Source organism: Lottia gigantea (assembly GCF_000327385.1).
Source record: "Lottia gigantea unplaced genomic scaffold LOTGIsca_3, whole genome shotgun sequence".
NCBI lineage: Eukaryota > Metazoa > Mollusca > Gastropoda > Lottiidae > Lottia > Lottia gigantea.
In genome coordinates, this window is record NW_008708986.1 from 3,148,247 (window position 1) to 3,160,547 (window position 12,301).

The following is a 12,301-nucleotide window of genomic DNA, read 5'->3' on the forward strand; positions in this document are numbered from 1 at the left end:
TGGCGATAGAAGTAATCTTTCAAGCTCACCTGAGACTGGTGCTGTACTTGAGGCAGTGAATTCAAATCCGTTCTCGACTGCACGAGGTTCCGTAATAATATTGGTAGGCACGGTTTCTTCATCTTTTTCAAGATCATTTACGGCTTTTCTTTCTGCAGATATCTGCCTTTGAAGAGTTAAGTACCGTCTTTGTTTTTGAAGAGATTGAAGCTCTGCTTCCAACGCTGCAACATCCAGCGGAATATTGGGATGACGAGATCCTTGGCTTGCGACGATGACATCAGTCGCAATGTTAGGCATGTCGTTGATAACCACAACAGGCGTTTCAACATTTTCATTTGCAAGTTGTACAGTCTTACCGCTAGTTAGAGTTTCTCCCGTCGGTTCAGAAACGTTCTCCATGTCTCTTACTCCCTTCACAGTCTTTTTCCTGCTTGATGACATCTATGATTGTAGGAGAAATCCGCTATTAAACTTTTTAAAACTAATAAGCGATCAAGGCTTAGCACGCTAACTGCACAACAAGGCAAGCAAGGCTATAAACAAAACGAGGCTAGCTTATGAATATGCGTGAAGGTCGGGTCAGGTTAGGTCAGCGAGTACACTACAGGTCATAGTTAAAATTAGATTTAACAAAATCTTCACGTTGTTGCAGATTCGAGACAGATATAGTGTTCGCAGATCCAAATCGGACGATCATTGCCATTATAAGGTCATGTGACAAAGAATGGTTTTATTCTGGTAACGTAGACGAAGTCAGCACGGCTTATGTAGATAAATAAATAACCAAATTGCACATTGCATAGTATTTAACTAGGCTCACTATTTATGTGACACTCCTCATATCTGGCGCGTTGTCATTTAGAAATATCTTATCAATCGACCTGGGCTACAGTTTTGAACTGATTTAATTGAAATTTGGTGTGATCATTTATATTGATGAGATCTTGGACAAGTTCGAATTTGATATTTCGATGAACGGTCTTTGAGTTATTGCCCTTGACTTAGGAAAAACGCATGAAAAATTAGTTGGTGAACACATTACACTTTTCAATTGAATTTAATGAAACATGGTGTGATCATGTATATTGATGAGATAATTTGATGTATTTGGGTTATTGATATTGATTTTTAAACATTTGGTGGAATTTCTCAGCATAAATAACTGCCAGTAAATATATATATCATTGAATTCAAACTATCAAAATTTCTTTAACATGAGAAAATTCATACTTTAGTCACTGTTTTATCATTTCTGACAGCTGCCAGTGTGCAAATGTTACCTTGCCTGGCAAGCTATCTTTGTTAAGCGTTAGCAAACTAATGTAGGGCGTATTCCAAGATTTGCATAGCTATCTTTAAACTGGTAGGTATAATAAAAATAGTATGGTATTTAGAAATATCTTATCAATCGACCTGGGCTACAAATACCAACTTTACCCAATTCTTATCTAACTCCCCAAGTTTAAAATGTAAATAGGGTGTTTAATATATTATGAGATCGAATACAGATCTAATATAGAAAAAAAATACGTTCACAGAGAAACATCGGGTATGTAAGTTCATGCAGCACTGCGATTTGAACAGGAATGTGGGTGTGGTGTAAGAACAGTAGCGCAACCATCGAAGGGAGATTTTTTTCAGAATCTCAAATCACTTTTGTAGTCACACTTGTCCGTCAATCGGTCGGTTCAAATTTTGACGGATTTATTCGTGTGTTTGTGTACCAATGCCAAGATTATGTCTATCAATTGAATTATATGAGAGATTTTCAGCGTTGAAATTGGATGACAAGACAAGGATGGTGCCTATCGACTGGACAAGACAAGGATGGCGCCTATCGACTTTAGCCGAAATTTGTTGATGCATATTGTGATGTTCGGATAGGCCTACTTTATCAAAAACACTGGCATACGCAGTCCGAAACATCTGACTATTCCAGCCTCTGATAGATAGTGAAAAGTTGTCAAGATGATAACTGTCAAATGGTTCTCAGAGGCTCTATGTTTTGGATTACAACATATTATAAGCAAAACAATATATATATATATAATAAACACGACTGAGTGAGGATTTTTATGATATTTAAAACCGCATGTTTTTTTTTTCGAAAATGGCAGAGGGAAAGTGTTTTTGTCTGATTTTAAATGGGCATTCCATTTTTTTCGATGGTCGAATTTTTTTTTTTTTGCTCTAACTTATGAAGACTAAAAATGTAGAGAAACGTGTCCCTTAACTACGGAAGCGTATTAGGGCCATTAATTTTTTTTTTTTTTTTTTGAATTTTCAAGTTAGTATGTTGAATTTTCAAGTTAGTAACTTGAATTTTCAAGTTAATATCTTAAATTTTCAAGCTAGTATGTTGAATTTTCAAGCTAGTATGTTGAATTTATTAAGTTGAATTTTCAAGTTAGTATGTTGAATTTTCAAGTTAGTAACTTCGGTCCGAGAACACAATAGAGACTACAGTTTTCAACTGATTTTAATGAAATTTGGTGTGATCATTTATATTGATGAGATCTTGATCAAGTTCGAATTTGACGATCTATTGATGAACGGTTTTTGAGTTATTGCCCCTGACTTAGGAAAAACGCGTCAAAATTTTTTTGTGAGCACAATAGAGACTACAGGTTTGAACTGATTTAATTGAAATTTGGTGTGATCATTTATATTGATGAGATCTTGGACAAGTTCGAATTTGATATTTCGATGAACGGTCTTTGAGTTATTGCCCTTGACTTAGGAAAAACGCATGAAAAATTAGTTGGTGAACACATTACAGTTTTAAATTGATTTTAATGAAACATGGTGTGATCATGTATATTGATGAGATAATTTGATGTATTTGGGTTATTGATATTGATTTTTAAACATTTGGTGGAATTTCTCAGCATAAATAACTGCCAGTAAATATATATATCATTGAATTCAAACTATCAAAATTTCTTTAATATGAGAAAATTCATACTTTAGTCACTGTTTTATCATTTCTGACAGCTGCCAGTGTGCGAATGTTACCTTGCCTGGCAAGCTATCTTTGTTAAGCGTTAGCAAACTAATGTAGGGCGTATTCCAAGATTTGCATAGCTATCTTTAAACTGGTAGGTATAATAAAAATAGTATGGTATTCAAATCAAATTTTTATAAACTATCGAAGGGAAATTTACTTTCCCATGATAACAACATAACTTTGGTTATCTATAGAGCTACCAGATGAAAAGGAAAATCCGTATTTCTTGGTCGCCTGCAAATAATGAAATTAATGATAAGGCAAACAAACGCTATCTGTCATTCTGTTTTAACAAAGTTTATATATATTCAGTTGTCTGAAGAGCGTAAAACAACATGTTTATAATATCTCTGTCTATATCGCTCTACAATTGATGTATTGAAAAACTATTATAACAGTGAGAAGTTTTTGTTATTGTCTATTCAACAGGATATAGGTGTTATATTCTAATATGTATGTAAAAGAAAAAACATAATGAAGATAAAGAAAATATTATCAAAAGAAAAATGGGATATATTTCCTTATTTTGGTTTTGGAATTATTGGTGGTATCCAGGTTTTTAACGGAATGTTATTGATTATTTTGGGTATAGTAGATGTACTATTACATTACCAGGCAGACACTGTACCTTGGCCGAATGTGGACAAATGGAATCTACACCGAACATTAACCGCAATTGACGTACCAACATGGTGTGGAGTATGGGTAGGTACTCGGTCCAATCTCGTTTACACTCTACTGCCTAAATTTTTTACTACAATTTTTATTATTTGGTATGCTCATCATAAGGCATAGAGATGATGTCTATAGGTATACGAAATGATTGAACAATTCTTCACTTAATTCTTTAGAATGATGCCAATCGAGCAATTTTAGGCTTCTTTTTTAAAGCATGTTATTTTATTGTACGTGTTGCTTTATTAACTATCTCTGATGTTTGATTTAAGGATTATTGGTGTGAATTTAATGATTTGTATAACCTTAATATTGTTGCTCCTGTTAGAACTATGTCTTAAAATTTCATCTGAGACAATTATTTTCATATCATTGAACTGTGATATATATAATGTATATAATTCTTTTGAGTATTTTTAGATAAAACCTTGTAGAATCAATATTCGGTTTTTGGTTGTTCTTATTGATTTCATAAGTGGAAATTATCTGTAAATATGTAGGCAAAACTAGCCATATCTGAGCGCACAAAGTCTTTATCCAGTTGAAATTTGAGATTGCACTCCTTACTTTTTTTTAAACACTTTTGAAATACGTGTTTGTAATTTAAAGAAACGTCAACGTGATCATTCAAAATGTCATTTTCTTATCATTTTATTGACATAAGATATAAAGTGCATAATGATAATCTTATTATCTTAATTTATTATTTAATAATATCTTAATGTAAATATTACTCAGTTAAGATATATTAAACCTTAAAGATATGTAAAAGGAAGTAAAACTAATAAATGTATTAAATCAATAATTATTGTCCCTAAGTCACGAGCGTGACGTTGACCAAATAAAATTAGCTATCAGATAAGAGGATTCAGTCCATTAGGGGTCTATTCATTTGAATATTCAAAATTCTTTAAATACGTTTATACTTTTGTCAAGTTTTTGAAACATCAAAGACGACTCCAATTTACAAGTTAAAATTAAATGAGATTTTTGTTCTCAAAGTGTAGCTAAAAATTCATAAATCATTTTTTCATTGACTAAAACTGATTGTAAAGAGGTTTCCTTCATTAAAATTTTATTACCAAAATTAGGAAAATGTCTTTTCAATACCTTTAATGCCAAATTAGACTTGTTTTACAGGTTTTTTAAGTGTTAAGATAACTAAGACACAAAATGAATATTTGTTAATAGGAAAATAAAATTTGATAAAACATTTTTCAAAATTTTTTTTCTATGTGGTGACAATTGTTGTCGAGAATTTAGGATTTGACTTGAAACTTTGAATATGAATGAAAGGACGAATGAATGGAATTTGATTCAGTTTGTTGATAATTGTAGTTTATGGTATGTGGATCAATAGCTGGTTGTATTGGAAGAGGAAAACGAATCATTAAAGCTCTTAAATTTACAGTAGGACTATTTCTCTTGTTATTAATATACATTTATAACATGCATCCATTAATCTATCCAAAAAAAAAAATATCATTAATCTCATATGTATGCATTGAGTTCACTTTGTCATCTGACAGTCATCTATCTAAGACTAATACAATTTATATTTTGTTATCTGACAGTCATCTATCCTAGACTAATTTAATCTACACTTAGTTATCCGTCAGTCATCTATCCTAGACTAATTCAATCTACACTTTGTTATCTGACAGTCATCTATCCAAGACTAATTCAATCAACACTTAGTTATCCGTCAGTCATCTATCCTAGACTAATTCAATCTACACTTTGTTATCTGACAGTCATCTATCCAAGACTAATTCAATCTACACTTTGTTATCCGACAGTCATCTATCCTAGACTAATTCAATCTACACTTTGTTATCTGACAGTCATCTATCCTAGACTAATTCAATCTACACTTTGTTATCCGACAGTCATCTATCCAAGACTAATTCAATCTACACTTTGTTATCCGTCAGTCATCTATCCTAGACTAATTCAATCTACACTTTGTTATCTGACAGTCATCTATCCAAGACTAATTCAATCTACACTTAGTTATCCGTCAGTCATCTATCCTAGACTAATTCAATCTTCACTTTGTTATCCGACAGTTATCTATCCAAGACTAATTCAATCTACACTTAGTTATCCGTCAGTCATCTATCCTAGACTAATTCAATCTACACTTTGTTATCTGACAGTCATCTATCCTAGATTATTTTAATCTACACTTTGTTATCCGACAGTCATCTATCATAGATTAGTAAAATCTATGGTTTCTCATCATAACAATCATCGGCCGTGTTAAAGTGGATGTTAAAAGTTTGGAGGTTTATTCTATCAAATGAGATCATATTTCTAATGACGTATTTGCTCTATGTATTTTCAACATGATACATATATCAGCCAATCACTATGTTATCTGAAAGTTATCGAGGAGACCGCAAGGAGACCAAACAAAAACAATATTATTGAGAGTCAATTATCACAAATTTAAAAGGAAGATTTGAAAATGAATGACCTATCGGAAAAGAATTGATCACTGTGGTCTCGGGGAATAAGTAAATAAAGTGCGATGTGTATATTTCAGAAAGGTGTGTTTTTGTTTATGAGTTTGGTGTCAGCTCTAATTTTGGCACCATTGTCTGGTGGAGTTGCAGGCTATATTGTTATACTGGTAAGCAATTTCAATAATCGCTTTTCATGCTCTTTATTCCCATAAGTGACTGTGTTAGACCACCAAGTGTTCCTGGCGGAGGCTCCGAAAAGTTGATATTATTTTTTTTTAAAAAAAGTTTTGCAGAACTTAACAGGAGTAGTAGCCGAAAAAAATTCAGAAACATTTTTGAAAACGCAGACACAGGAATGGTTCAAGAGAATGGAACATTTCGGTTGAGAACCTCTTCAGAATTTTCTGTTTCATTTCAGAGGCATGACCGAGGTTACGATTATACAGAATTATTAATACCGGTGTCTATAACGTTCCTTTCTTTAGTACAGATATTCTTTGCTTGTTTATCTGTCGGTATTTGTTGTTGTTGCTCAGATACCAAATCTTCTAAGGTATTTAATTAATAGATGTCTCTTATCTTCGCGCGATTAAAGTTAGATTAAAAGATACTTTTGACCTCCAGACGTTTGTAATTTATGCAGTATTTGCTTACAACACGGATTCCCTTGTCGGTTTGCGACGCAAAGCCGAAGCTGCGTTTGAGATAAGCTAAATTTGTTCCTTTTCCACGCTGAAAAAGCAGTGTATTGTCATATACTTATAAAGTATATATACCATATAGTACACATATATTGGACATCAGGTAGAACTCATAACCCCATCTTATTAGCTTCTTCTAACGGGTGATATGAGGTGAGTACATGGGGTGACGCGACATTATCAGTTTATTCTAATTCTCTTTGTACTCCATAAGCAAACTCCCTCCCGAATAGATATTATTATATTTCTTCCAGAAACAAAGAATAGTGAAAGAAGAAATTATTGAAACAATACCAGATAAAATTGAAGATGAAAAGGCAAAAGATAACACCAACACCATCAGGTCTGCAACTAAAGCTGAAGATGAAAAAGCTTTTACGAGAGAAATGAAGTTCCCGCAGCATCTGAACCTGTCCCTGAAATTAAGGCACAAAACGAGAAGTTACAACACGATTCAGGTCCATCACAAGTCTCTTATGATTGCTGTCAGCAAAGAAATCATTGCTCCCATGGAAGCCACGTTTGTAATCATCATTTCCATCAACCTCCAATGACAGCTGCTCCCAATATTATTCCAATAATCCAGTATCCACCAAACTATCCTAATATAATGCCACAATCACAACCAATCCTAATGCCCTTTCCTTTTCAATATCCACAAATGCTGGGAAATGATTACAATACATTTCACCAGGGTCAATCAAATGGCAATGATACAGAAAGTAACGTCCATAAAGCAATTAAGAAAAGAGATCCAAGATCTTTTGATGTTGTGAAAAAACAATCTGTTAAGTTGCAAGTTCCGCCAGAAATCGGAATTAAAGATGATAAAGATACTGAACGACCTTCTAAACAACTAAAACCTATTCCTAGAAAACTTCAAATTAGCAACATTCAGACGAATACGTATTACGAGGAGGTCTCGGAAGAAACAGATAAGATCATGCGACCAAAAGTCACACAGACCGAAGAAAAGTCTCAAAGCATGATAGACACCAGGAAACAAGAGAAGGACTCTCAGTTTGACACCAGTACCCCTGTCACAATTCCAAACAAAACTGAGAATAACGAAGATATAATTTCAACATCTGAAGATCAAGGTGATCTATCTGAAAATGATCTTGATGAAGATCAACAAAACAAGGATAGATCATACAAAATACACCCAGAAACACCACTTAGATCACGAGCAGTTGAAAGATTGATTCCAGCAGAAGCTAAAAGTGGGGTAACGGCGAAATCGGTTCGAACACATGACGATTTCGATGTTAAATCGCAAACTTCTGAATATAGCAACGATAGCTACATTACACTGAAACGACTTGCTTTACCGTATTAAACTTCCCCGCCTGTATTTATTGTTTTATAGCATTGCGGCGGTAATAGCTTTTTTTCAAAGTGGCGCATTTCAACACTAAAGTGTTTTTTTTTTTAATCTCAGAGATCCATCTTGGTGGTAGTTTTGTGTTTATCACTAGGTTGAAGGAATGTGGTTTTCCGTTATAATTCATACCTCGTCCATCCATAGTTAATATAGTAAATTAATACAAATTGGTCTCCAATTACTTTGTAAAAGTAGCAATATCAAGACCTTTAGAACAGTAAGGATGATATTTATGTTGTCTATGGTAAGTCAGTTTAGCATTCACTAAGAACATCAAAGCTTTTCTCCTTTTTTTTTTATTAAAATCGGAAATAGCTATCCAACTAAAGTCATAAAGAAATGTGTGCTTTCCTGTTATAATTTCTATCTAATAAGACTGTTAAAACTGAAATGAAATAATTGATGTTATCTTTTAAATCTCTTCGCTCTTCGGATTTATAATTGTGTGATCAATAAAATTACTATTGTTATTATTATTGTTGTTGTTTTCTTCTCCAGTATGAGCGTAAAACGGCACTTGGATGTTTAAAAGACATGTATTTAGAAAATGAAGTAAAAGTAAAACTAAAAAAGACTATATTGGCTACAGTGAATTCTCACCTATTTGTTATTTGCATTTGAATACATTAAATAATGTTCCACCACACGTGTAACCCGATGATACATACGTGATTTTTTGTGCAATGTATACATGCAGCTAATAGAAATACCTGTATCTGTATTTTGAAGGCTTAGTTGTCTTGCGTAGTGATTTCAATGTCGATCAACCAAGTTCGTGTATATGTTATTTCTATTCAAGAGCGACAAGTATAGTACCAACGTATCTTAATTTGAATTCTTCAGTAACGTGAATATAATTAGTTACATTACTCTACCGATAATTGAAGAAAATTCAAGTAACCTAATTTCGTGCTAACCTATTTTTCGTGCATCTCCGGAAATGATTAATAATTCACATGTGCGACCTCGCGTGACCCTTGCATTTGCTTGTTTTGATAAACATGGGTAGTCTGTACACTGTCAGCTAGTAGAATGAATCCAGTAGTTTCAAGCAAGGTAAAATGTATGAATGTATACTTTGACATAAACAAAATGGCGGATTTCAGTTATTACTAAGTATCACGATTTTTTATCGGCCGAATTTCCTTATAATCCCAAGCTGTAATCGGAATTCCAAGTGTCGGCTACTGGAATATATTCCACCGAACGACGTCACGTGAAAAACTAGCGGATCCCGTGTCAACAGAAAAAGTCTATGGAACACAATATGTAGGCCATATCCTTATGTTGTTTCAATGACTGTTAGCAATAAATCACTCTTACGTTTTACTTATCTAATTTTGTCAGTCAAATTTTTTTTTCTTAAATCATTTATCTTTGAAGGAATTGTCATTAGTTATTATGAAATACTATTAAAGATAAATACTAAGAAAATTTAATTATACCACCCGGTATCCATACAACGTATTTTTCTCAACTTATTTATAGATCAAACATTGTACACGAAAATAGGTGACACATTTTGCCGCCGTTGTCGAGATGGTTACTCATGAAATATGGACCAAAGTGGGGGATTCATAAAGAAAATCGAAACACACGAATTTTAATTATTTTATAGAATATCTGGGGAAACTTCTAAACTCAAAAAAATTTCCCGTGTTTTTAGATCTGACGAAATTTGGTGCTTATATGCACGAAAAAAAGGTTACACCACCGTATATCATCAAGATGCACTTTATACGTGACATGGATTTCTGATATACATTGTTATATATAATATACAGTTAGATAATCAGGGAACGGATTGCATAGAAGTCTATATTTCCCAATTCTGAAACCCTGTTAATGAAATCAAACACAATTGGATTTGAGTTATTACGACCCTGACTCATAATTACCTGGCCGATCACAACCTACTATCAGTACTCAATTAAACATGTTATTGTATTATCTCGTTTAAAACAAATTCAGGTGGAACATGTCGATACATAGAATAAAATAACATGTTTTAAAAAATTTTAAAGCACAATTTTCACCTTTTTTTAATTATATAAATTTTCCATACCGGAAAACAACACCTGTGATATCGTTTAAATTATAACTAGTACAACCTGACATTTAAATTGCATCCACAACAAAAATCTTTATATATAGAATATAAGTTTTTTAGCATAACAATCACTTTTTTTTCTTAAATACGACTATTCAAGAAGACCCCACCGGTCATTATCAAGTGTACAAAATAACAAAACTAACAAATAGTTTTACTACTTTTGTGATTGTAGTTTTTTTTTTTTTTTTTTTTAGCAAAATTGTTAAAAGGCCAGGCCTAGTTTTCTCCCTAATAAAGATTTTAATGCTATTTGTATGAAGGTACAATGGAGGCTAAGTATAAATATATACAAACTGTAACAATGAGTGTAATAAGAACAATGATGAATTGAGAGAATTAAATAATCCATAAGAGGTGTCTTGATAAAGCAAGGTTTATAATTGGTAGAATTGTAAAAAGATTACTAGAAAATTATTAGATTAAATGAATGAATTGATTAATAAATTTTATAATTCTTATCTGGTTGCTAATCTTATCACAATCCAATATGAAAAAGATACATAACACATAATGGGTCGACCGCGTTATTTTGGGGGGTTGATTTGAGTCTTGAATAAAAATATTAGGAATTTCATTTCTTATTTCTATGGATGTCTTTTCTATAATATATGGCAGAGTCTCAAGAAAAGAGGAGTCGTCTTTTTACGTTTCAAACGCGGATTATTCTGGACACATATGGATTTGAAGGCTCAAATTTCGACAGTGAGCTGTGAACACTGATTTGCTTAGCCACAAAACAAAATCCCGTTTTTGAGACTATGGTACGATTGGTCAAAATGGCGCATCTGTCCCTTTAAATAGTTCGGTCATATGCCGTGATGAGATGTATTCCTGCATATCTGTTCAATTTGGGTTGGTGTCTCCTGGTGTGAATTGCTTCGAGGATGCCCCTTGTCATTTTGTTGTTTTGAATTATTTCTATCAGGTCTTAATTTTTTACAAACTCACTTTATTTCGCCAGTTTAGGAGATCTGCAACTGTCGAGGTATTACTGCTCGCTATAGATTTATGTTCTGCTTTCCTAAAGTTTAGGGGTCGTTAGGTTTCTCCAATATATATTTCTGCACAGGAACGCTTTATCTGGTAAACACACCCTTTTGATGGGGGTGAACTTGTTGGTACCTTTGGAAGGCTCGTTTGGTCGTTGTTTTCTTCTCCAATGTAATATGAGTTTGACAAGGCACTCCAATGTTTAAAATACATGTATAAAGATAATACATTAAATAATGTACCACCACACGTGTAACCCGCAGATATATGATACTTACGTGATTTTTTGTGCAATGTATACATGCGGGTGATAGAAATATCTGTACATGTATTTTGAGGGCTTAGTTATCTTGCGTATTGATTTCAATGAAATCATTGTAATTTAATTTTAATGAGATTAATTGATAGCCAGCTCTTTCTTGATGAACTAGTTCTAGTCAAAAGTTCTGTCTTGATAATTTTCAATCAATATGGAGCACAATAAAATGCGGCGTTCCTCGGAGAACTATCCTTGACCAATTCTATATATGATCTTTACAAACGATCTTCCTCTTTTCTAAAGTATGCTATTTATATCAATATATCTTCTTGATCAAACGGAATTTGTTTTACGTAGGAAACATATTTCTCTACAATTAGGCGTTCATTTTACTCAAATCCGTACAGTAGTTTTCTTTCAACTTACATAACGCTTAACGAACTTAAAAGCCTTACGTAATGTTTTAAAATATCTTTGGCGTTTCAATACTAACGGGTGGATTATTTAGTTAAAACTTTCAGATACGTTAAAGGGCACATTTCTCTAAATTTTGGTGTATGGTTTTCACAAATTTGAGCCAAAAATGTTTTCGATCTAAAAAAAAGCGGAATGTCCCTTTAAGGTTCAGGTTTATTTGTCTTTTTCTTGAAAATACGACTTAAAAAATAGTGATTATTTATTGTATGATTTACGGCTGAACG

The 12,301-nt window shown here is 32.9% G+C and overlaps 2 protein-coding genes across 2 annotated transcripts in view; one reads left to right on the forward strand and one right to left on the reverse strand.

Annotated features, from left to right (window-relative positions):
• Positions 1 to 402, reverse strand: part of LOTGIDRAFT_153315 (hypothetical protein) — a gene marked incomplete at both ends in the record, with an annotated part of 2,886 nt that extends 2,484 nt beyond the window's left edge. Inside the window, one exon of the mRNA XM_009057216.1 lies at positions 30 to 402. Within this exon, the coding sequence (XP_009055464.1) occupies positions 30 to 402 (373 nt within the window). The remainder of the gene's footprint in view (positions 1 to 29) is intronic.
• A 5,045-nt stretch (positions 403 to 5,447) lies between these two features.
• Positions 5,448 to 5,867, forward strand: LOTGIDRAFT_104889 (hypothetical protein; the record flags this gene model as incomplete). Its single annotated transcript, XM_009057217.1, has 1 exon — positions 5,448 to 5,867. A coding segment is annotated over one exon (420 nt), but the record flags the coding sequence as incomplete, so codon positions are not given.
• Positions 5,868 to 12,301: the final 6,434 nt, after the last annotated feature.